Source organism: Paroedura picta, chromosome 10, assembly GCF_049243985.1.
Source record: "Paroedura picta isolate Pp20150507F chromosome 10, Ppicta_v3.0, whole genome shotgun sequence".
In the NCBI taxonomy this organism is placed as follows: Eukaryota; Metazoa; Chordata; class Lepidosauria; order Squamata; family Gekkonidae; genus Paroedura; species Paroedura picta.
Genome location: NC_135378.1, coordinates 29,859,653 through 29,886,347, shown reverse-complemented (window position 1 = coordinate 29,886,347; position 26,695 = coordinate 29,859,653). Strand labels below are relative to the sequence as shown.

Below are 26,695 nucleotides of genomic sequence, written 5' to 3'. Positions count from 1 at the left end.
CCCGGGTTTCATGAAACCTTTGGGTTTCTTGACAGTGCTGGAAGGGTTTCCTAAATGAGTGGGAGTTAAATAATTTTAAATATATATTTTACATTTGTTACAAATTTATTGGGTAATATTACCATGTATGGTCCTGTCAACCTGGCCAGTGATGGGTCTGAAGGGGTGGGAAGGCAAAGGGCCCAGGTGGGCATGCTTCCCAACCATATTTTGCCTGGTCACACCACTTCAGGGGTTTCTCAAAGCCTGAAGAGTGTTTCAGAGGTTTCTCAACAGTAAAAAAGTTGAGAAAGGCTGCTTTAGGCTGATCCTGCATTGAGCAGGGGGTTGGACTAGATGGCCTGTATGGCCCCTTCCAACTCTATTATTCTATTTTCTATTATTCTATGCTGAGAAAGGTCTTTCTCAGCCTGAAATCTTAAAGGGCGGTATATAAATATTATAAAATAAATAAATAAAATATTGTATGCTGGCACTTGTTTTCATGAGCTACAGAAGAGGGATTGCATAAGAAGAGGTTCTGTTTATGTTCCATAATGGTTCCAAGTAACCAGCACAAAAAGTAACAAATAATTGTGAATTTGCACACCTAGAGGACCCAAAAGAGTAGATGCATGGGTTTCAGAATTTAGAATGAAAGAACCTTTGTTCTTTAAATTAATTGCATATCTATTTTTTTCTAAACATGTTGATTGTAAGTAGACCAACACAAAATGCTTATAAACAGCTGCTCAGTTTTATTTTGTTTAATCAGTTTCTTAGCTGCCACTCCTAGGTCTGCAAGCTTACAGTGGCCTACAACAGTAGATTAAAACAATAAAATGCAATAAAATCAAACCCCCAACACCCCCCCAAGTGAAACGAATGTGATAGAAATTATTGTTTAAATGCTTATATGATAAATTTCAAACTATTATTTGTAATATAAATGTGTGTTAACATTGATTGTGGGTGCAAACTAAAGGTGGTATAAGTTTATTGGGAGAGAAGTAATGTGTATTGCTGCAATTTGAATGGGTAGAATCATACATACTTCTTTCATAAAAACTAATATTTTGTGAAAATTTCAGTGATAATCACACAATTCTAATTCTTAGGCCAAAATGGAGCCTTGTCTTCAAAGACAAGTATTTCAAATACATGTACTAAAGATCTGTTAATGTTGTACATTTTAAAGATGGCAAACACTTCAAGAACATGAGTGTTTGGTTAGCCATGCAAAAATATTTGCAAGTAGTTAAAACTATTCATCTTCCTGGGTCATGGTACATGTCCTGAATTTCAGTTCAGCCAGTGAATCCAGCAGTCATAAATCCAGATAGATGATCTATAGCTAAAATTGTGTTAAGGTGCGTGCGTGTGAAATAGTGATATCCATTTCTTGTGTGTTCTGTTTGCTTGTGCATCTGTCTGGTGAGTGTGAGATAATTAGAAACGCCAGAGTCATATGAATAAGTGAATACATGCATTTTTATTGTTTACATATTGCTGTTAATGTAGCACTCTCACAGACTGAGTTTAAGCTTGCAATGGTTTCTTGTTTGGCAGACATGCAAATATGGCTAAGAATTGTCATGTAGTTACACAAAAGAAATGTGACCACAGGCTGCTAATATAGTATGTTTTGTAGATGATTATGTTCAGCACTTAAGAAATGCACATATATCATGTGCTTATGTTTTATGTTGTTTGATTATATTATGGGGTTATGGAGTTTGTAATGGTGTTATATATATTGTAACTCGGCGTGAGTCTGTTGAGAGTGCTGGGCTAGAAATTCAACAAACAAATAAGTAAATAAAATAAGTGGTGATTTAATTGTGGTATATGGACTCTTAGAGATACACTGGCCTCTGTGCAATCATGCAGTACTGAAGATTCAAAGTGTCCTTACTTCAGTATGGATAAAAAATTTTCCCCTTCCTGTTTACAGATCCCCAACTTTGCCGGTCACTAGGAGATAAAGGGATGTTCATGAGTTTTGTAAAAGCAATCTTATTTGTGGGGGGGGGGGCATTGAAGGCATTTCAGTATAAAGTGATCTAGTTAATATTATTTTTATACATTATACATTATAATACTTGATTGTAGACCACCATAAATGTGATTTCTTTGGATAATAGAGAGCATTGTGGCATACCAATGACTTGTGCTTCTTTAGTATAGAATAGGTTGTAACTTGAAATTGCTTGCTATCATTCCTTTTGAGACAAATAAGATACAGGAACTATTTTAAACAAAAAGTTGTCTCACTCAACTGATCCTGTGCAACACGTAGTACTGGAAGCTCTGGACTATGTTTATAGGGCTGGTAAACGAACGTTTGAGCGATAACTGTTATCTGTGAAAGCAGCAGCTGCCTTACTGGTGTTTGAGCACCACCCAGGCTTGGTATGACATCACTATGTAAAGTAGGCACAAACAGGCTAGTTTTAATGTCTCTTCAAGGAAGTATGCACAAGTGCTGGGGCATGCATTAGAGACAGCTTACCTGAAGGTTTAATCAATGTCAGGAGATGTAGTTCTGGATGTTGGGAGCACTATCCGTGAAAGTTCGCCAAAATTATTGAAAATGAAACGTGTGAGCCTGCTTTCATTAGGACAGACTATAGATGAAGAAAATATTGGCCTCCAGAAAAGAAATTACAGTATGTATCTTTATGTTTCTTAATTTTTGGAAACTTTAAGTATATATTTTGAAATAATGTAGTCTCTGCCAAGACTTCCCTTGTTGGGCCATATAATACTGGGATGCTGCAAACAGTGCTCTGGTTCTGTAAGTGGAGATGTGTGTACTGTAGAAGGGTAGAGTTAGTTTAAAATACAGTTGAGATCCATTAAGATCTGAAAATCTAGTTTTTAGTTTGAAGTGCATGCATTTATCTCATGTGATAGATAACATTGGAAACAGTTTGCATAATATCCTTAAGAACATTTCTTTGGGAATGGAGAGAGTTTAATCTACTGTACTGTAGTTGAGCAACATCTTTTACTGTACTAGCTAACATGGAACATACTATCAGTTTTCTTTACAGGAGCAGTAAACTGAACACTTTAATGCCTACAAGTGCTTAATTTCCTCTGTAGCTGTTGAATTTCCTGACATCTGATACTAAAGGCATGAAGTTGTTCAGACTGATAAATCTTAAGGTGTTGGGACGCATATGATATTTAGCATTTTAGAATATCAGTGCATCTCATTATCTTCATAATCTTTTTATCATCCCAGTAGGAAAGAGCAATATAATTTTTGAAATGGAGATGGAGCCTGAGAATGTCTGTGGCAGAGCTAAGAGCTGAATATGTAGCTTCCAGTTTACAGCTCAACTAATATGAGAAAATGAGCACTTTGTATTTTATTTGAAGTGTCAACCTATGAGTTGTGAGCTAAATAAATGTGAAAAAAATATCACAATTTAACTGCGAAGGAGGCAAACATTATATAAAGCATTAGGTTGAATGTACTGCCTGAGAGAACAACAACCACTTAGCATTCTGTCTCTCAGGTGTTCTTTTACATGTTATAACAAAGTTCTCCAAGAATAACTCCATTTAGCCAAAAAGTGGTTAATCAAGACCAATTTGGTAAACCTCATTAAGGGTTCTAGTTACAAAAACAATTTAGTGTGAGGTTCACTGATAGATTAAGCAGGCCAAAAACTAAGCACTGAACACATTATATTTGATTGTGAATCTTATTAATTGCTGTTAACCTTAAGCTTTGATGAAAACACTACTGTGGTACACTTTGGGACACAATTAGACATCAAATGACAATGCTAAGCAGTGAAAGTCTTTGACATTTGTATTGGATATGTTCTCTCTGGTCAACATTGGATACGTTCTCTCTGGTGGAGATAACAGGCATGCAGTGCTCTGATTCTGCAAATGAAGATTAATTCTGTATTTGAACTGTTTAAACATTGCCAACTGCCTATAACATTAGTAATGTCCTGAGATCAGATTTGTATTGCTCTGTGAGGTAGCATTTTTCAAAATGCAGATTTATCGTCTCCTAGGATCATGCTTTTTACAATAGAAGACAGCAGCTGAATCCTCTTTAAATTATCTGCTTATTTCTATTTTTGTATCCTGATAATGGAATGAAGTGCTCTTATAGTACACAGCAGAGAATTGCAACATTGCCAGTGAGATGTCAGTAGAAGGCAGAGGATTTCCAATGCAGGTAAAATGGGATACACAATGCTACAGAATAGGTTTCTTGTTTTAAAAGGTTGTGACAATTCCAGTAATTAAGTTGTGTAAAGTCGGTGTGCATTTGTTTAGCCATTTGACTGACTGGTCTATGTATGAACAGCAGTGGGTACTTGCTACTGATATTTCTCAAATTTATAAACTGATTTTATTGAAGTGATTGAAAAAGTGATTTGGTTGAAATAGCGATTGGCATTAGTAAAAATGATCTTAACTTTGTGTCAGACTGGTAGCTGTTGTGGCCAGAGCAAGAAAATCTAGTGGCAAAACTAACACATTTGTTGTACCAATAACAAAGCTTTTATGAGCCAGAGCTTTCTTTGTGTGTGTTTCATTATGGTCATTTTTGCTTCCTTGGAATAGAAAATAAGGTGTTAGTGTAGTTCAAATCTTGGAGAGAGTTGTTGCATTTTTAAAAAGCATGTTGACCTTCAAGTATGTAAAGGGTGTGTTTTGCACCTTTTAAATTAATATAGTTTCTGAAAGGATAGGTATGCCTGTTCATCTCTGAAATATAAAGCAAATGTGATTATACACACATGCACCTCCTATCTTGTAACAGCAAGTTTCGGTTAATGGCAAATTTGCACAAAATTTCAGCATTGTAGAAAAAATACAGGGGCCAGGCTATCCCATCTCAGTATAAATGTAAATAACAAGTGCTTTGAAAATCTGAACACGATGACTTTCTAGTTTGCGGGCACATATTTGAAAAGCTTGATGCAAGCCATGGTTTGAATCCAGCTAACTGAAATGACCTCTGCTCGTGCAATGTAGCTTCCTGACTTCAATCATTCTTCTGCAGCCCCAGAGCTCCCCATGCAATTCTTGAGGTGACTACCATGAATAGCATGCGATGTAGCATGAGGAGTCCAGGGGCAAGGAAAAATCTACAGTTATAATCCCAGGGATCTGTGCCTTTAATAGTACTTGCCCCCAGTGCAGTAAGGCACCCCTGACACACAAGAAACATAATAAGCCTTTTTTATTGAGAAAGAAAATCAGTGCAATGAAGAAAAGCGTCACTGTCAGCAGAAGAGGTTGCAGAATCCAGCCCATGGAAATCAACTCTCCCTTACATGAGCTATACAAAAGCAGGAAAGGATGAAAGCTTGAGAAAAAGAGAGAAATTTCCTATCAGCATTCTAAAATGTAGTGCAGTGATTGCATGCATAGGAAATGGTCGCTGGGGCTACTGAATACTTACATAACTAAGCAGATGCATATCTGAATTTGTGTGGTCTTTTGGAAAAGAAGTTAAGCGATGCAGAGAATCAGGACTTCATTTACTATTCCAAAGATTAGATTTGACTATTGTCATTGCACTGTAGTCATTATTGTTTTTTTTTAAACTCAGTTTCTTCTCAGAGAGGTTATTTAGCACATCATGGTATTATGTCTCAGTTTATGAGTTTACTGAGTAGACATTGGTAACAATAATAGTTTTATTTTCCAGGAGTGCTGTTGTGGGTCATTTTTATAATGAAAGCTGCAATGGGATTCTTAGTAGTCTTGTTACTTGGTAATAAGCAGTTTCACACTTGAGTCTTTCCTTTGATATGTCAGGCCAGACATGGAAGCTACTTCACTCTTGAATCAGGTGTCACCATAATATGACTAGAATAAAATGGGATTCAGCCATAGGGAAGCAGCTGAAAATAACACAAATGAATTAGAAGTAATTTGGTACTATTAGAAAGCTTTTTGTTCCACATGATGTTAGAATAAAGATTTGCTTGAAAGAACAGCTGAAGAAACTAAAAGATGAAACTTGCATCTATGGTAGTAGTTATACAAAGTTCAAACTAAGATCAACATTATTTTATTGTGATTTAACTCAGATTGCATAGATGTTCATTTTTCTTTGCTGTGTGGGATTTACTCAGATTAGAAGAACATTGAAATACCTCTTACATATTTCAGAAAGCAAAGAAACAGGCAGGTTTTTGAAAAAAGGATGTTCTGTAAGCAGTTTGTATTTATTGAGTGTTCAGTGTAAGTTACCACAGTATCTTATTAACTGATTCTATTAAGAGCCAAGAACATACTAACAAATTATGCATGTGAATTTGTTTACCCTATAAAAAGGTAAAGGTAAAGGTCTCCCCTGTACAAGCACCTAGTCATGTCTGACCCTTGGGTTGACGCCCTCCAGCGTTTTCATGGCAGACTCAATGCGGGGTGGTTTGCCAGTGCCTTCCCCAGTTGTTACCATTTACCCCCCAGCAAGCTGGGTACTCATTTTACCGACCTCGGAAGGATGGAAGGCTGAGCCAACCTTGAGCCGGCTGCTGGGAACTCCCAGCCTCATGGGCAGAGCTTTCAAACTGCATTTCTGCTGCCTTACCACTCTGCGCCACAAGAGGCTCTTGTTTACCCTATACATATTTAAAATACTTACAGCGCTCTTTGACTACAATGGCCCTCATCTAGGAGAACATGCAAATCATTGGGCTTAAAAAAAATATCCTTGGATATCAGAATGATCATGTGAAGACTGCGCTCATTACAGAGCCTTATAACAGGAGTTATGCACAGGCTCACCTCTCAATTGTTCCTGATTTGAAGCAGAAGAAATCCTGTGGTTACAAAATCGCCATTTTATGCCTGGATGCAGGCACAAAAAGTGCTTCCATGCATACACAAAGATACTTTCCCGCCTTTCTGGCAGAATTCTTTAATGTTGCCCCAGAGATATTTTAATCTTCATGCACACATTTCTAGATCCCTGCAGGGCTTCATGACAGGCCAGAAAGCCAAGTGCACACACTCATGATCTGATATTTAGGAAATAATTATTTACTCTGTGGCTTCATTAGTAAGTTGACTATAAAAGTTAAACATGGGACTTATAATAAAAACAATTTTTAAGATACATTTTTGCAGAGAATCGTGGCAGGAATAGGAAGTTTAAGAGCAATAGTGGTAAATATTGTTAGGGAGACATTACTTGGGATCGTGAGAGAGAGTAGGCACAGAGGATCCACAACTGTAAGTACAACTGACTTCCTGAATTATTCAAAGAAAACATTCCACAACCACTGGCTGGTAGTCAGAAATATTAGAAGAGGTCAGAAAGTAATAGAGTATAAGTATTGGAACCCTGCATACATGGGCAGGGGTTGCTCATATTTCCAGACTAATTCACATCTAGTGCCATCTTAAGCAGATCTACTCAGAATCCAACTACCATTTAGTCTACGAGGCTTACTCCCAGGAAAGTGTTCTTAGGATTGTATTCATAATTCCCTTTCAATATCAACTGAATGAATAAGGCAGTGTTTCGTGACCAGGGTGGTATAAAAATCTAAATACATAAAATTAAATAAACTGAATAAATACATGTGTGTATGTGTTTATCCAGGGTGGTTTTCTTACCTGGGAAGGTAAATCCATCCCTTCCCAAAATGGCTAATGATGGGCCAGGAGATGGTGGGAAAGGGAGGGGCCTTAGCCATACAAGCCTTTGCTTAATCTAGCATCTGTTTTATTTCTGAATGCAACGGGCTTGGGCCCTAGTTTGTATTATAAAGGAACAGATAATCCCAAATTTAGAAATTTCCATTGGTGAGCTGAATAATTTTGTGCTAGAACAAAGATTGTAGTGACACTAGAAGAAGAAGAAGAGTTGGTTCTTATATGCCGCTTTTCCCTACCCGAAGGAGGCTCAAAGCAGCTTACAGTCGCCTTCCCATTCCTCTCCAAACTACTTGCCAAACTTTTAAAAAGACCCTTTTGGTAGATCAGTCTTTCAGTAACAAGCATAAAAAACTGCTGCATAACGTTTTCTGCAAGGATTATACAGTTAAATATATGATGGAGAAGTCTTCACCTCTTTCTCCCTGTGAATAGATTGGTATGAACTGAAAGCAATGCTACAATAGCACTTAATCAGAATTGGCCTAAAGCAGTTATCACCACTTCTCTCTGATCCTGTGTTTGAGTTAGTTTATTCTGAGTCATGCATACCTGTAGCTTTAGGTATGTTTCTAGCACTTGCACGCTATAAAGGATGCTTGGAGGAAATTGTACTTTGCACTCAGCACATAATTCTATTGTTGTGTAAGTCTCATGTTAAGAGGGTAAGCAGAGGATTGTAAACTCAGTGCCACTGTCTGAAAATTCTAATCATTGGTGTTACACATTTAGGTCTACTAATTATGCTGCTTACATTGCATATTGCTACTGTGTCTTATGGGACACATTGCCATGGTTACATCATTCTCCTCAGATCAGAAATAAAACGCTCTACTCCAAAGTGATGCTTAGGTTCACAAAACATTAATACTTCTTGCTACATTGCTGATTGTGATTCAAAGATAATGGCTGGTGTGGTTGTGCTCAGAAAGCATGATTGGCTGTGACTCAACATGTCTCAGTTCTAGATCTTGGATACCTTTAAAACAGGGTAGGACTTTTTCCTGATCCAATTGAAAATAGGTTAAAGTGAATACAAAAGCTGTACTCTTGGGCTAGTCCCATAGATTTAGCAGTGTAGTAGTGGGGTATAATGGTTAAGAGTGGCAGATTCTAAGCTGGAGAACTGGGTTTGATTCCTCACTCTTCCACATGAAGCCAGCTGGGTGACCTTGGGCTCTCTATGGCACTGATAAAACTGTTCTGACCAAGCAGTGATATCAGGACTCTCTTAGTCACAGTTCTCTTAGAAACTGTTTTTGCAGAGCAATTCTACTGCTTTTTCATTCCCACCTTCTTGACAGGATGTCTGTAGTGGGGAGAGGAAGAGAAAGGTTTTATAAGCCCACTTTAGGACTCCTTTGGGTAGTGAAAAGCATAGCATAAATAAACAGCTTTTCTAAATTTTAAAAGTAGTAGTAATGTGTATATATGTACAGGGGATACATCATGAGCTCCATATATGAATGATCATCCAGTAGTAGCTCGTTCACATCCATGTCTAAGAAGTCCTTCCTAAAACTGTCATCTGTGTCTCAGTGACCAAGTTTACACATGCTTGTAAATAGAGTCTGGGACTCAACAAATGATGCAGTCATGTTCTCCTGACATCAAGAAGAATTTGTATCAGTGGAAAAGCATCACCCCAGATCACTGGGTCCTCCCAGTAATGAAAACAGGCTTTGCTACCACAGTTGCAACTCATGCTACTCCTTCACAGAATTACCAATCTATGCTAATTCTTTTGGAGGACGTGAATGGGTTTTCACTTTAAAATGCTTTAAAGCTGATGCAGCATTCTCAGAGATATACAGGGATTTATTATAGGTACTGCTCAATCCTAAGAAGGATGGACATGTGACCAGATCTGCAAGGGGTGAACAATTTCATTAGCCCCAAAAGCTTCAAGATTATTTAGGTTTTGAGTGAGTGCAATCTGCCATTGCCATGACCTGTACAAGCCCAAAGTGTGGGTGAAACCTGCCATTGTCATGAACGGGAGGCACAGATGTGGAAGGAGATACCCAGTCCTGTTAAGCCATAGACACAGCTAGCCTGGGCTCAGCCAGCATGGCAAGGGAGGGGCTTAGCCCAGTCTCACCCTGTTCCTGCTGGGTCTGAATGGACAGACTCTTTTTCCCTCCTTTGGGAGAAAGTCTCTACAAAGTCTCTAGTCCAACCCCCCGCACAATGCAGGACACTCACATCCCTATTGCTCATCCACTGTAATTGTCCACCCCCTTGAACCTTCACAGAATCAGCCTCTCCGTCAGATGGCTATCTAGTCTTTGTATAAAAATTTCCAAAAATGGAGAACCCACCACCTCCTGAGGAAGCCTGTTCCACTGAAAAATTGCTCTGTCAAGAATTTCTTACAGGTGTTTAGAGGGAATTTCTTTTGAATTAATTCAATCCCATTGGTTCTGGTACGTCCCTCCGGGGCAAGAGATAACTCTCTGCTCTATCCTCTATATCAGGGGAATTATAGTCCATGGACATCTGGAGGACCACAGGTTGACTATCCCTGCAGCCTCTTAAATACTTGAAGATGGTTATCAGATCCCCACTCAGTCATCTCCTCTCCAGGCTAAACAGACCAAGCTCCCCCATCCTTTCCTCATATATCTTGATCTCCAGCCAGTTAGGTGTAGTGGTTAGGAATGCGGACTTCTGGCATGCCAGGTTCGATTCTGCACTCCCCCCACATGCAGCCAGATGGGTGACCTTGGGCTCTCTATGGCATTGATAAAACTGTTCTGACCAAGCAGTGATATCAGGGCTCTCTCAGCCTCCCCCACCTCACAGGGTGTCTATTGTGGGGTGAGGAAAGGGAAGGCAACTGTAAGCTGCTTTGAGACTCCTTCAGGTAGAGAAAAGTGGTATATAAGAACCAACTCCTCTGCTTCTTCAAACCCCTCACCATCTTTGTTGTCCTCCTCTGGACATGTTCCAGTTTGTCTACATACCTCTTCAGCTGTGGTGCCCAAAACTGAACACACAACTCCAAATGAGGCCAAACCAGAGCAGAGTAAAGCAGTACCATCACCTCCCATGATTTGGACATGATACTCTGTTTGATACAGCCCAAAATTCCATTTGCCTTTTTAGCCATTGAGTCACACTGCTGACTCATGTTCAATGTATGGTCTATTAAGACTCCTAGATCCTTTTTGCACATACTACTGCCAAGACAAGTCTCCCCCATTCTATCTTGGTGTATATGTTTCTTCCTATCTAAAAGCAGAACTTTACATTTGTCCCTATTGAATCTCTTTTTATGCAGTTTAGCCCACCTCTCGAGCCTATCAAGATCATCCTGTATTCTGATTTGGTGTTCTGTTGTGTTTGCTACCTCTCCCAGTTTAGTGTAGTCTGCAAACTTAATAAGTACCCCCTCTAATCCCTCATCCAAATAATTTATAAACTAGTAAATATGCCTGCTGCACTCGGAATGCAGCGGCGCTAGCGGGGCTCGCGAGTCTGGCGAGTCGTGTTGGGGCAGGGGCGGCTCTGCCTGGGCCTCCCCGTCCCGCAGCGTGGTGTACCTCGTCGTTGGAGCAGGGGACGAGGCTGCAGTCGAGGGTCCGGGTTTGTGGCTGCGGGCGTAGGTGGCGGGGTGATCGGCGGTGGTGCTGGGCACAGCGCCGCAACAGTGTCCTGAGGGTCTGAGGCCGGGTGGGCCGTGTGCGTGTAGGCCAGGGCCAGGTGTTGCGGAGGTGGAGGAGGAGGCAGCGGCTGGCCCTTCCTGGGGGTGCTGCAAGGCAGCGACCGGCCGGGCGGAAGGTGAGAGAGGAAATGGCTTCACGCCTCCCAATTAGTCAGTCCGGCGGCAAGGGACCTATCGGCACCCTTCCTCATCACGGACAAGGCCCGCCCTCGGGGCCCTTACCGAATTATTTAATCTGCTCCGCTAGGAGCGGTTAAAGATATGTTGAACAAAACAGGCTCTAGGACAGATCCCTGGGGCACTTCACTTGTCACTTTTTTACAGTTAATTGTTATTATATTATAATTGTGGTTTTGTAATCTTTTTATGTTTTTTGAAAGTTGTTTTGATGTTATAGTCTGCATAATGTTTTATGTAAGTTATATTGTTCTGTGTAAACCGCCCAGAGCTGCCAAGAAATGGGCGGTATAGAAATATAAATATATATAAATAAATAAATAAATAAATAAATAAATAAATAAAAAGAATCCTGAACCATTAACAAGAACCCTTTGTGTATGATCTGTCAGCTAGTTATCAATCCACCAGACAGAATTAGTATCCATACCGCATTTTACCAACTTGTCAACAAGAATATCATGTGGAACCTTATCAAAAGCTTTACTGAAGTCCAGATAAACTATGTCTACAGCATTCCCCTGATCCAGTAAAGTAGTTTCTTTCTCAAAAAAAGAGCTGTGTGATGACCGACTGTGTGATGATTTTTTCCAAAATTTTGCCAGCTACAGATGTCAAGCTGACAGATTGGTAGTTACCCGGATTCTTCTTTTTCCCTTTCTTGAAGATGGGGACAACATTCACTCACCTGGCACCTCACCTGTTCTCAAGTATCAAAAATAATGGACAGAAGTTCAAATATTATATCTGCAAGTTCTTTTAGTACCCTTGGTACTAAATAAAAGAAATATACTATTTTTAAAAAGTAATTTAGTACTGGCTACAGGCATTTCAGTACGCATCCTTCTGTTTGACTTTTCAATAACACCCACTTTACCAAGTGTGTTAGTCTTGTATCCTTACCTAGACAACTGTGCTGCTTTGTCACTGCTGATTCCCCTTAGAATAGCAGGTAGATTTAGCACTCTGGATTAATGGACAGTATTTCTGTTTCATTCCCATCATCTTCAATTCATTGGAGCATTGCTAGATGCCATGAAAGGGTGAACATTTCTTCTAGAAGACAAAGTGAATTCAATTACATTTTGTGTCACAGAATTTCTACAAAGCTAGCATCTACCTTTGATTTCCAGAAGCTCCTAGGCTTTATAGCTTCTAGCACTATCAAAGAAGTCGTCTTGTGGTGGGCTACAACATAAAAGATCCCCACAGATAAGACATTAAGACCATAACATAGTCCGGTGGCTGTGGTGGAGGTGATGTTAACCATAGATGCATCCCTATGAGGGTGAAGTAGGAGGCATCAAGTCCACTCTATAATATAGCCATGGTCTGTTACAGAGTTGGTGACGCATGTTTTCTTGTATCTTCTAATGATTTTCAAGTCTCTTCTCACATGTCATCCCAGTCTGAAAAGCAAACCTTGAATCACAATGGAAAATGTATCAGTAGTATATAGTACAATATTTTGTTTTCATGGCAGTTCAATTCCTAGACAGCTAGAATGGCTGGCTTCCAGAGCAGGTTAGGTTGTGTCACTCACAAATGGCTGATAGACAAAATATATCCCATCTAGTTTTCTAAACAGTGGTGCTACCTGACAAAATATAATGTTTGCTTTGGTGATAAAATGTCAGGCTCCCAGTTTTTTCTCCCAGGTTAAGGGTAGGTCAGTGCTCCAAAAGAGATGTGTTTTGGAACCTCTTGAACTGATTGACTGCTTTATGTCTTTTCATTCCTTTTTCAAACTACATTCTGAGCACATCATTTTGGCCAAGACACCCATGGTCTGCCTTATTTTTCCATGTTTCCAAGGTTTATTTTATATACCAACTTCAGAGACAATACTAACTGAAGATAGGAGAGGGGGAGAGAATACTCCACCTGGGTGTACTTTTGTAGCATGACCGATCAAACTTCTTCCTGCTCAGCTAATGAGAACCATGTACTTTTAAATGCCAGGGAAATGCCAACAAAGATACTCCAGTGCTTCTAAATGCAATTAATTAATGGCATATACTTTGAGCCATAGTATCAGTCCTATTAATTCACCATTACATATTATTTCGGGCTATTTGTTTCACCTCTACACATATGGTTTAGCAAACTCAGTCCATTTAGACATTTCATGGAGAATATCTGTGTTTTCAACCCCCAATAAAACTGCATAAAGGCTTGCTTAAGTTTGCCTACCTGTTAAAACAAACTTTGTCCTTCACAGAAGAGGCTAGGATACCTGCAGCTACCTTCTGGATTATACAGGTATTACTCAGCATCTTCAAAATATATTTGGAAGTGTCTAAACAGTTCTTTGAGTGAATATGAATAAATATTAAGCATTTTTTAAAAAAGCTTTCCTACATTCACAGACCTCTTCAAATTCTGAGATTCTAAACTGAGTATGGAGACCTCTTCAAATTTATGTGTGTGCTTCCCCATTGTTAATTAGAAGTTCTTTTTGAACCCATGGCAACATGTAATCTTTGACTACTATCCATCAAGACTGACATTATAGTAACTACTGTGTTGGCAAGAAGAGCAATCTCTTTGCAATCAAACCTGCCTTTTCACCCTTGTCAGGAAATTGTGAGACTAGACACTATCTTCCTTCCTAAAATGGTCTCCCTTCTACATGAGAGTCAAGATCTGGTACATGTTATGTACTTTCCTGCTGCTCCTGAAATGGCAAAGGAGCTACTGATGATAAAAGATGTTGAAGCATTTAAGTTGTACTGGGCTTCTTCATGGGGGAGCTCAGAAGAGTTATGAAGTGACCACACGAGGTTAAGAAAAAGTGTGTTCAAAAAGGTTAAGTCACTTTTATCTGGAGGTGCAGTAACAATGAATTGTTGTAGAAAAGTGGAATACTTCAGTTTCCGTGTGTGCATATGCATGTATGTGTCTTAGGTAAGCATTGTTTTTTAGGAAATGAGGCATTAGATATTAGAGAGTCAGGAAAAATATTACACTGAGAAATTATAGAAAGCTGATAGCCACACTGACATTCTCCCCCACCCCGCTATTCTATTAGCTGGTATTATCCCCAAGGGATTAAATAGGATGTTATATTCTCCATCTTCATGGGCATGCTGAAAAGTTGCAGTTTATTGGCTGGCTGGCTGTGCAGTCCTAAACAGAGTTGCAACATTCTAAGACATCTGACTACAATACTGTTTAGGATTGTACTGTATGTGGAGTTAATGCATGCATGCTCTAAAGATAAGCAAAATGATGGCAATTCTGAAGTTGGAATTTAGTATAGAGTCCCAGAGAAATACTTCCTTTGCAATTTACATAGATTCTTTTTTATGATCTGTTTTTTCTTCCAGCAACAATTAGTATTGCTGCAATACATTGCAGCCTGAAGTTCTAAAGTCTTACCTTTGTGCGTGTACTAAAAAAAAGATGACTAACCAAAAGCTATAAATTGAATTGGGTTTTTCCCCCCATATATGTTGGATTAATGTGTGCCAACATCAGGAAATATAAAGATGCCCTTCAGGGTATTCATGACAAAAGTATAAGCTTTATTTGCTCACTGGAGAGTTCATCTGCATTCAGCAGCATTTCTACTATAGTTGTGCGTCACTCGGAGACTGCATGGTAATGAAGTACTGATGCTGTGGGCCAAAACTCTGTTGCCTGAGAGCAAAAAGGGGATGACCGTTAGACAAGCCATACCAACAAAATTGTAGCTGCTGCTGCTGCAGCAGCTCTCTGAATCATGATGTTGAGCCTACAGGATTCTGTGCTTTTTGAAATTAACATCAAATCCTTGCTAAAGTCATGGAGCAGCAGCTGTAAGTATATTATCTTGGCTGAGACAGCTACATCATGGGTGTTCCTCCTTGCATGCTAATTCTTCAATGTTAAGCTTTTGAAAGCTACACTATTTTGTTTAAGATAAAAAGGAGATCTAGATAAGCAAAAGGAACTACAATATCTGCTTCCCAGTTCCCATGGAAGAAAATACTTCCTTAAAATCTGAATTATTGCGCGTGTGTATGTGTTTTCTGGCAGAGTTCCTTACAGAAGGAGAAATGACAGTTTAGATTCTGAGCTCTGCAGATGATCTTACCAGTACTATTCCATAGTTCCCTCCAGCACAAAATATTCTTTAGAAGCAAAATCAATTGTCTGCAGATCATAAATAATGGATATAGCAGATGTAGACTTTCTGTATGTTCATATGCTGATGTTTTGACTGCAAAAACTGTATAATATACCTGTAGTAAACTAAATACAAAAGATTTTCATTTAGATACATGCCAGCTCATTGTTTTGTTTTGAGGTTCCCTAAATCAAGTGAACAAATAACAAATTGTGGGCTACAAGTCTTATCCTGAACTCTCACTGTCGGGCAGGGCCCCCCTTTGGGGATTTGGACATTTGGAGAGGAGTGAGTCATAAAACTTCCGGCATGGATATAAATGTGACACCTACCACCTGATCTAGTCAAGACCTAGGTAGATTGAATGCCCCTTGCAGAGGGCATGTAGTGACCTACACTCCATTTGTGGAATGACTGTATCTTCTGTGCAGTACTATCCCAGTATGATTTTGGAAAGAAGAGAAATTAGGAAAAGTTGCTGCCTTACTTGTGAATAGTTTTAGAAGGGGTTTGGAGATTTTGAATGCCAGTGTTGGAATTAATACCTCTCTATGGAACTTCATGTGTAATACTATGCCTACTACTTTAATGATTTTTGTATGCTTGCATGTGGAATAAACAGTATGTAGTAACACCAAAAAGAGGGAGTTTAGCAGGGGAAGCAGAATACATAAAGTTGAAGAAATTTTCCTTTAACTTGGAGGACAGAAATCTCATACCAGCATTGGTTTTGTGAAGAGATATAGGCGCTTTTCAGGTAACCCATTACATTGCAGCATCTTCATCTAGAAGATGAGGCATTTCAAAACTAGAAGATGAAACATTCCATATATGTCTACAGTCAGAGGTGTTCAGGTTTCCATTATTGTGTTTTTAAGAACCACTGAGTTTGGTCTGACATCTTTTCAGATTCTTAATATTCACTGTTCAGTGTTAAAGTAGCTGAGAACTTTACATAAGCTCTGTATAAAATTTCAAAAGACATTCTACGTGGACATATGGTTCCATGCTGTGAGTCTTGTTTGCTGTGTCTAGTTATGTGTGGTAATGTTGCCTTCTGAAACTTCTGCTAATTACTCAGTAACTAATATCTGTTTGTTTGCTACAGATATTGCATTTAGAGTTAGCATATTTTAGTGGTCAGCATTGAACTAGGACTTTGAATACCCAGGTTCAGACCCCCACTCAGCCATGGAGCTTTCTGGGTGGCCTTGGGTCAGTCACATCATCAGTTTAAGATATTTCTCACATATTGTATAACTTGATAATTTATTATGGTTTCTTTTAATTGTGTGCTACAGCAGTTAGTTTTTGAGAGCTATGTAGCCAGTGAAATCCCAAAGTACTTACCGGCCAAACTAATACAAATATATATCGATGTATTCAGTGATTATATATGCTTAAATATAAATGTTTGAACATATATACTCAGCAAGACGGCTTCGTCCAATTTTTTAAAAGGCTTGCTTAGTTGGCAGAACGTTGTTGCAGTGCTGGCTAGGGTTTGATTGCAGTTGCACTTTTTTCTTTCACTAGCAACAATGAAGTGACATTCATATGGCCTAGATTCGGAATTCTGTCTCTGTGCCAGCAGTTGAGGCATTCTTTTTACCCTGAGTCAGGAACATTCTGTTAAACCAGCTGTGTAGTGAGGATGGATAGCTGATAAGCTGTTCTTATTTCATTCATAATTTTCTCAAAGGATGGTATCGTTTGTTCTGGCTAGTGTTAATAAGCAGATGTGACACTTAATTTCACCAAATGTGTAACTTTCAGACTCTGTTCACTTTTGCCTGTATTAATCTGTCTAATTCTCATGGTGGCCAAATATGTGGATACTTAAATCCGTAGAACAGACTGGAGCCATGAAAAGTCAAGATCTTTCTGCAAACCTGAGGAAAGTCTCTGGGTTGTAGGAAAATCTGAACTCTTTAAAAATACTCTAGGACCACCTCCCCAAAACATTACAAGCAGTGCCTGTAGCTTTAAGAAACAAAATTATTGCTAGTCTTCAAGTTAGATTGGCCAACAATGGCTCAAGAAATTCTTGGAGATTCAAGATTCGTGGTTGAGGAAGCTCAACAATGATGTGATGCCATACAGACCAACTTTCAGAGTTGCCATTTCCTTCAGAGGATCTTATCTTTGATCAGTTGTAGCGCTGGAAGAACTCCAGAAGCTACTTAAGAGGCTGGCAACTGTACTTCAGACCTTGGTTTGTCTGCCTTAGAAGTTTGCTAAGTAAGTCCGGTGGCCAGAGCTCAACAGAGTTTTCCCAGGGAGATGCTGCCAGGTGTAGGAAAGGAGGAAAAGCTGAAGATGGGTGGTAAAATAAAAGTAAGTTGACTGGCTGATGGAAAGGTCATAAGGAAGAAGGAAAGGGGGAAAGGCTATAGGATTTTTCAGGGAGCGGGGAAATGCCCCTTACAAGTCTTACAGGTATCCTGTTTGTTAGATATTCTATAGAATGCTTATATTAACGAAACACATGTGAGGTTGTTAGTCAGGAAGAGTGACATCCAGTGGCACCTCAGAGTTTTATGACTAAGTGCTTTAAACCTAGCCTGCTGTTGCTGTTAGGTGCGAAGTCGTGTCCGACCCATCATGACCACATGGACAATGATCCTCTGGCCTTCCTGTCCTCTACCATTCCTCGAAATCCATTTAAGTTTGCACCAACTGCTTCAGTGACTCCATCCAGCCACCTCATTCTCTGTCGTCCCCTTCTTCTTTTGCCCTCGATCGCTCCCAGCTTTAGGCTCTTTTCCAGGGAGTCCTTCTCATGAGGTGGCCAAAGTATTTCAGTTTCATCTTCAGGATCTGGCCTTCTAAGGAGCAGTCTGGCAAGAGTCTTCTCCAGCTCCAGAGTTCAAAAGCCTCAATTCTTTGATGCTCGGCCTTCCTTATGGTCCAACTTTCACAGCCATACATTGCAACTGGGAAGACCATAGCATTGACTAGGCGCACTTTTGTTGGCAGGGTGATGTCTCTGCTTTTTAGGATGCTGTCTAGATTTGCTATAGCTTTCCTCCCCAGGAGCGTCTTTTAATTTCTTTGCTGCAGTCCTCATCTGCAGTGATCTTGGAGCCCAGGAAAATAAAATCTGTCACTACATCCATTTCTTCCTAGCTTATGTCTATACAAACCCAGAAGGCTCTGCCTTGCCTTTACTATTCTGATCAATCTGCCTATTTCATAGCCCTCTTGTATTTTTTGAACTCCAAGGTGGCTGTGAAATTGTCCTTCCATTGTCCAAAATGTCCATGTCAACTTACTCTATACAGTTGAAATATAGCCTTTGACATGGGCAGATTTATGCAGGCTTAGATAAATGTTTGTGGTGTTGGACAGCTGCATTTATAGAATTATTTGTGACTTTATTTGATTAATACATTCTTGTTTCAAGCTGTTTCTTCTTGAAATGAGCTATAAACCATGGTGTTGGTTTCAAGGAATTTCTATCACTCAGTTCCACTAATTGATAGCTGCTCTTAGCAGCAAATCTTTTTTTTTCTTTTTCAGTTGATGGTGCTGGCTGTTTTTTCACTTAGATCAGCTCAATATGATGGTGTTGACTCCCTTGAAGCACATCCACAGTCAGTGGAGCAGATTATGGATGTCTTCAGAATCTGAAAGACAGATGCTTGCTGTCAGAGCTAAAGGAAAATTTACCTCCAAGGGCAAAGATGTTGGCGATTATGTTGAGTAGAGGTTATACAAAGTATTATGTGTTTTTTTTTCTTTCTTCCTTTCTTGAAGTGTTGACTACTTGTGATGTTTTCAACTGACTGTTTTAGGCTCTGGGAAAACCATTTGCCTTATCCCTGAGAAATCATGATCAGTATATATACATGTGAGATTTGGGCAATAGTTTTCAAAATGCTTTCCCCTGTTCACAACTGTCTTTGATTTTTAAAAATTATTTGTATCCTGCTTCTCTCCCCAATGGGGAACCAAACACAATAAAAGAAGACAAAGCAGGGAAGGGCAGGAGGCTTCTAAATTCAGAGCAGTGCTCCCTTCCCTTCCCTTCCCTTCTTCCCTTCCCTTCCCTTCCCTTCCCTTCCCTTCCCTTCCCTTCCCTTCCCTTCCCTTCCCTTCCCTTCCCTTCCCTTCCCTTCAAGAACACCTTTAGCAGTCTGTTTGGCACAAATATTATAGACATGTTCTTGAGTTGTATCTGAAAGTAACACTCTATCAAAGACATGTGGTTTCCATTGCCCATTTATTACTGTATACCCCCTTTGTATCTGAGGGTCAATTTTCCCTCTCAAAGACCTTGGGGTTGTTAAGGGGCTAGAACTGGAGTATCATTTTGATGCTATTGTCTCAGTGCCATTGGAAGGTAAGAGAAAGCAAAGCACCACTGGAATGAATGTATTCAGCTGGGTGACATGGAAGATGTGGCATTGGGTAAAGGAGTAAGAAGAGGAAGCCTGGTTAGAGAACTGGGTTGCAGTATTTCTAACCCTACACAATGAGTAGAACAGGGTATCCCTTCTGAAACCATGCACAGAGAAAAAAATAGTAATTCTTGTCTGATTCCCTTGATTTCCAAATCATATTGGGATAATGGTATTCAGCACAACATGATCCTATCTGGCTGGGGAAAGAAGCCTCCCCCCTCAACTTCAGAACTGCTGTGAGAAACTGCATCTTCTCTTGCTCTTTCCAGGTGCTTTTCTTAACCTCTTCAGATCAGTCGGAATGTTGTCCAAGTTAGCAGTCTCTTTTTAGGAATGTAGTTTAAATCCAGATGTGATTGGCAGTTGTGCAGACATTGTTCATCAAACAGCATGGTGTAGTGGTTAAGAGCAGTGGCTTCTAATCTGGCAGGCTGGGTTTGATGCCCAGCTCCTCCACATGCAGCCCACTTAGTTACCTTGGGCTTGTCACAGCCCTGATAGTGCTATTCTCACAGACTATCCCCACCTACCCCACAAGGTATCTGTTGTGGGGAGAAGAAGGGAAGGTGATTGTAAGCCATTTCAAGACTCCTTTGGTCAGTGAAAAGCTGGGTATAAAAACCAATTATTCTGTGATAGCATTGACACCAGGGGTTGGCCCACGTCTGTCACACTGGTGTCATTAAAGCATACTGGTGCCCCAAAACTGTTCATTTGCTTGGGTAAAACCTTGGCCAGGGTTTATGTAAGGCATACTGCAGTAATAGCACATGTTTAGTAGATAGTAGTAGAAAAATCCAGTAGAATTTAAAGACTGTTGCTTGTTATTAGATAGATCTGTTGTTACTTGTTCTGTGTTTCCGTGGGCAGCCTGCCTCCAACAATCCATTCAATGGTTATCTCTTCCCACTGTATGGTAGCAACTTGGAAATCTCATTTCCCCCCCCCCCAAAAAAAAAAACCTTCCCCTCCAAGATTCTCTTAAGGGTTTTGAGCAGGCTTAATCCCTCTCACCCTATTTTCTCCCTTTTGGCTGATTCTAAGTTGCTGTCAACATTAGCTTTTCATCCTTACCAGGCTAGTGTTTTTAGAGTTCTCTTCTGATTGATTTACTAATATATTTTCCTGTATGCCTGCAGAAGAGCCCCTACTTTGCCTGTGAGCGTCCTGGCTTTACTGCTTTCATTATATTCATGGGCTAGCTGATGATGCAGTTCACTCATTCTATTTGAAAATACAGTGTATAACACCCCTTAGGTCTTTTAGCCTAGTCTGTAAAGATGTTGGGGATTAGTGCAAAATCAAAACCTGAACCCCTTCTTCTTTTTTCTTCTTAAGGGTTTTCAACCATCTATGGCTTAAGGGTTTTCAACCATCAACACAGTTTTCAACCATCTATGGCTGAAGTTGTTGATCTACATGTATATCATGTAAAGTGATTTAGTGAAGAAAACTCAGCCTTTGTCTCTCTGGTGTTTGGTTTGGCCTACTATTTAGAGATAAAGAGAATCTTTGTAATCCCTTAATTGATGGTATTTAGTCTGTATTGGCATCAGACTTTCACTTGAATGAGTTTCTTCTGTCATTTGAAGTGATGTTCCTAATTAGGTGGTAGCCTAAAGCTTTTCGGGAGGGGGGGGGGGAGAGATGGCAAAGGCCATTGAGCAGTGTTTTTTTCCCCATAAGGGTATGGATGACATTAACTAAAACATGTTATAGGTTTCAGTGGCCTTGATTAAATTCAAATTATTCTTGTTTTGAGTTTCTTTACTTTTGGCTGCAGTTCTTGTTTGGGGTTTGTATTGAAAACACTGGAAGCATTTCTCTTAACCTGCATTCCATAGGTTTTCAGCAGTGTTGCCATACTTCAAAGTTTCTTAGTCATAATCCAGGGGAGCTCCTGCTTTTGGGAACCAATAATCTGATTGGACAACTCTCCTCCTGTGGTACCAGTCTGTACATAAACCACTGAAATGTGCAGAGGTAGGCTAAAATGAATCAGCTAATGTTTATCATGGGAGACTGAAAAGCTGAAGCTGACTGTTGTTTTATGGTTCCTCAAGTTTGAATAACACAAGTATTGTTATGGGAGAAGGTAAATTAAAATCATTTATCTCGTTAGTGATGTGCCTAAGCTAAATTTTAAGTATACCAAGGATTCAGCCGCTCAGTCTATCAAGGCAAGCCTGCTAGTAATTCTCTAGTGAGGCTTCCCTGATCCAGTAGGATTACTCTATGGTTTGAATATGATTCCTCATTGGTAGGTATATTGTTTTAAGGAAAGGATATATGCTCTGTGTGGATTTTGCATTATTAACTAGGCAGCCTCACAAAGTTGGGGGTTTAATGTAAAAACTTCCCACATTCCCCACAATCCATAGAGAGGCACATAGAGCTTCTGCTACATACAAGCATTTTCAGTAACCATTTTGCTGAAATATATGAAATGGCCCTAGGATATTTTCCACCATTTGGTTGGAACTTTCAAAAAATATATGAGGCAGTTGTAAAGTGTTCACCATTTTGTCTTGCTGTCAGTCCTTAATGATAGTTAAGAATTTAAGTATCTTTGCCAGACTTGTTTATTAGGTACCATTGATCTCACTAGAAAAAAAGGGGAACTTTTGTCCTGATGTTAATGTTGTTACAACTTTCTCATGTATATACCCATCTCTCCTTAATTGGAAGAAGAATTAAATTGCTGACAATGCATTCTCAGTACATTTGAAACAAGATACATACATATTGATAATGTCACAGTTAAGGGCAGTGGAATGAATGAATGAATGAATGAATGAATGAATGAATGAATGAATGAATGAATGCATGCATGCATGCATGCATGCATGCATGCATGCATGATGGATGCTTGGACACATGTATTTATAGGACATTTGAATTACTTTCTGAGTCACTTTCTCATCTAGAACAACTTTAGTATACTCAGGGAATCACAAGGGAAGAACTTCCATGCTCTTCCCCCACCTGGCATGGTTACTTGGGCAGCGATTCAGTTGAAGGAGAACTGGTGGCTTGCTGCTTGTCTTCCATTATCCTCTGAATGAATGGAGGAAAAGAAACAGATAGGAACAGTGTGTTCCCTCAATTACCTTTCTTCCAGGATCCATTAAGCTGCAAAGATTCCATTTACAGGATCCTGATTGAGGTAGAACTGAAGGTTGTGATACATGCCTGATAATAGCTATCTCAGTGACTAATTTTTTCTTCCCTATTGTGTTGTTGGCTGAAAGAAAGCAGATAGTTTCCTGACAGCCACTGGACAAAACAAGGGCTTGTGCATGCATTATGCCTTTGTGCTAACAGAATTTCATGGGAACACAAGAAAACACCTGTCCTTATTTCTAAATTGCCCTTCTCCTTTTAAGTGAAAAGGGAAAATCATGCTTGGGATTTCTTCTGTGTAGACAGGAACTGAACTCTTGTGAGTGAGTGGCCTGTTTGACTGATATTACCACGGGGCTTAACCACCTTCCTAGCATCCCCAAAGGAGGTTTGGGGACCATTTCATTCAGCCCTCTTCCATTATTTCCTCTTTTCCTTCCCTAGTAGTCCCCACAGCCTCTCCTGTTCCTGTTTCCTTCTCTCCTTCCCATCCATCAATCAACCTGCCATTTATCTTCCCTCTATATTTGGCTCTATAGATACTTCATTTATACCCTGCCCTTTTCCACAATGGGGACCCAAAGCAGCTTATATCATTCTCCTCTCTTCCATTTGATCTGTAACAATCCTGTAATTCAGTTATTCTAAGAAAGTATAAGTGGCCTGATATCACACTGTGCATTTCCATGGCAGGGTGGGGATTGAAACCTGGGTCTCCCAGATCCCAGCTTGAAGCTCTAACCAACAAACCACATTAGCTTATTTAAAGCTGGCTGCTATTGAACAGTATTTATTTATTTATTTATTTATTTATTTATTTATTTATTTATTTATTTATTTATTTATTTATCATACTTCTATACCGCCCTCCCCGGAGGCTCAGGGCGGTTTACATTATAACAGAAAACAATACATAAAACAGTCTGTAGAACATGTATAACTGATAACTAATAATTGTAACCAAATAACAACACAGTATAACAGTAAACAGTATAGTAATACAAACAGGTCCAGGGCTTATTGATGGGATTCTGAGGGGGGGGGAGCAGGGGCCCTTGGTCGCTGATTGATTACGTCTGGTCTCAGCCAAATGCCTGGTGGAGGAGCTCCTTTTTGCAGGCCCTGCAGAACTGTTTAAGCTCCGTCAGGGCCCTGATTTCCTCTGGGAGCTCATTCCACCAGGTGGGGGCCAGAACAGAGAATGCTCTGGCCCTGGTCGAGACCAGGCGGACTTCTTTAGGGCCAGGGATCCTTAGCTGATTGGAGACAGTAGAGCGCAGAGCTCTTTTAGGGGCATAGGTGTCGTGGTTCGGTCCTTGGTGGCTTGGGCACGGGACCGAACCCCGCCATCAGAGGCGCCCGCGATCACGGAGGTAGGGCATGGTGATCATAGGCAAGCCGGCAGCTGGGCGCCCCACCCGATCGTTGAGGTGGCAATGGCCGCTAAAGAACCTCAATGTCCCCCTCCACCTTTTGACAAGGGCCCGGAGATGGCCCTTTGTTCCAGGAAAATGGGCCATCAGGAACCCCGGAAAACCTCGCATATGTGCATGAGTCATGATTGTATCAGCATGTTCCCTCCGCAAGTACTGGGTGGGGCAATACAGCCTAAGGAGGTGGGTTTTGTATAAAAGGGAGCTTCCACCTGGAGTTCGGTGGAAGCTCTTACTCCATACCAGCGGACTCCACGTTGCTGAAATAAAGCTTGTTCCTGTTGTATCGTTCACCAGGCCTGGCGTGACGTTTTCTTCAAAGGGGCACCCTGTTTTTTCAGTTAGCAAGCGGGTTCCCGACATCGTAAGAGCTTCCCACCGAACTCCAGGGTCGGCATCGCATCCGAGCGCTTATCGGGACGGATCCAGAGATGGCGTTTTCAAGCAACGGGGCGGTCTCGACCCCCACGAACCCCGGGAACATGAGTTTAATGTCCCCGGGAGATTTCCTCCGAAAATCGGGGGGCCAGGAGCAGCTGTCCGGGACCCCGAGACCCTCGGCAGCGGCGGCCAAGGGAAGGCGCCGGGCCATGGGTTTCCCAAGCACGGCGGGGAGCGCGCCGAGGTCTGGGGGGTGGGCCCCAACCTGGGACACCCAGCTGAGGCAGGCGCTTCGCCCGGTAGGACCTGAGGAATCCCTAGAGGACCTGCGGCGGGCCATGGCGGACTTGGCCAGGCGCTTGCAGGCAGCTGAAGCCCGTGAGCAAGCTCGGGCCGGGCCCGGGGGGACTGGTAATACAACGGCGGAGGGGATCGCGTCGAGTGAGGACGTCTCCAGCGACGAGGACGAGCCCGGTACTGGTGAGCGGGCCCCGGACCCCGACCCGGAGCAGTTTTCAGTCCCGAGTAGGCGAGACGGCCAGCGGAGAGGCGAGATAGCAGAGGATCTCGGGGGAGCGGGTGAGCCGACGGGGCGGCGAGAGCCGGACCAACGCAGGAGCGACGTGCAAGGCAGGGAGCGGCACGGCGTCGTTGGGCAAGTTGGTAGCCGGTGGAGCGGAGCAGGACGAGACGGCGGACGCCGAGAATCCCGGATCCGGAGGGGGTCGGACTACTCTCCAAAACGTTCCCCCCCAGAGCTTAAGGCGCATTTCGACGGGACGCCGGACGACCTCCCGCAGTTCCTCCTCCACGCGCTGACGCATGCCCGGAGGTATGGAGACCGGTATGAGGACTCCGAGGACTTGGTCTGGGGGGTGGCCTCGTGTCTCCAGGGCAAGGCGGGTCAGTGGTACCTAGGGTTGGCCGAGCGCGGCGACCCGGCAACTCGGGACCTGCAGGACTTCGTGGTCGCGCTCCGCCGACGATTCCAGGACCCCCAGGCTGAGGACAAGGCAAAGAGTTGGATCAAGGGACTTCGACAGGGTACTAGGGGGGTTATGGACTATATAGACATTTTCCGGAGGGAAGCAGGCAAGGTGTTCTCCTGGAACGAGGAGACCCAAATCGAGTACTTCCGGGAGGGCCTTAACCCGAAGCTCAGGGAATGGGCCGTGATCAAGGGGACGGAAGAAGATCTGTCTACACTGGAGGGGTGGTGTTTTGTGGTCGCCAAGCTGGAAGCCAGCCTGGGTTGGGCCGCCGCACCCCCCCGGGAGGCCAAAGGCGGGTCAGCCGAGGCGCCGAGACCGGGCCCCGACAACTCTCGCCCCAAACGACCCCCGAACCCCGAGCGGGAAAGGAGACGCCGGGAAGGTCTGTGCCTGAAATGCGGGGGGTCAGGACATTTCGCAGCAGCGTGCCAACGGCAAGGGGGGGAGGACCGCGGGCTCTCCCAGGGGGGAGGTGCGACACGCCCCCAGCAGGCACGCCGGGCGGAGGACCTCCGCAACGAACCGGGAAGCGCCCAGGCGACGGGAAACGGCCAGGACCTGCTGTAGACGGCGCCGGGCAGCAGGTCCCGCGGTGCGAGGGAAAACCCCTGCAGCATGAGGCGCGACCTCCGAACGTGGTAATTTTAGAGCTCCGGAACCCGGAGAACGGACTAAGTTGGGTGGGGGAGGCTCTTTTGGACTCTGGATGCGACCACAGCATGGTCCACCCCCAGATAGCCCGGGCTTTGGGGCTACCGAAGCGCATTCAGAAG

At 41.9% G+C, this 26,695-nt stretch overlaps 1 protein-coding gene across 9 annotated transcripts in view; it reads left to right on the top strand.

The window, feature by feature from the left end:
• FRYL (FRY like transcription coactivator) overlaps positions 1-26,695 on the top strand; it is a 167,458-nt gene that overhangs the window by 23,733 nt on the left and 117,030 nt on the right. For 4 of the 9 annotated variants that reach the window (XM_077301927.1, XM_077301922.1, XM_077301923.1 and 1 more), the window contains exon 1: positions 2,422-2,648. The exons of 2 other annotated variants lie outside the window; for them this stretch is intronic. In XM_077301927.1, coding sequence (XP_077158042.1) covers positions 2,507-2,648 — 142 coding nt within the window. In that variant the 5' untranslated portion in view covers positions 2,422-2,506. Of the gene's footprint in view, positions 1-2,420; positions 2,649-26,695 lie in introns of those variants that run through there. 3 more of the 9 variants (XM_077301921.1, XM_077301920.1, XM_077301918.1) reach the window with 1 other exon arrangement.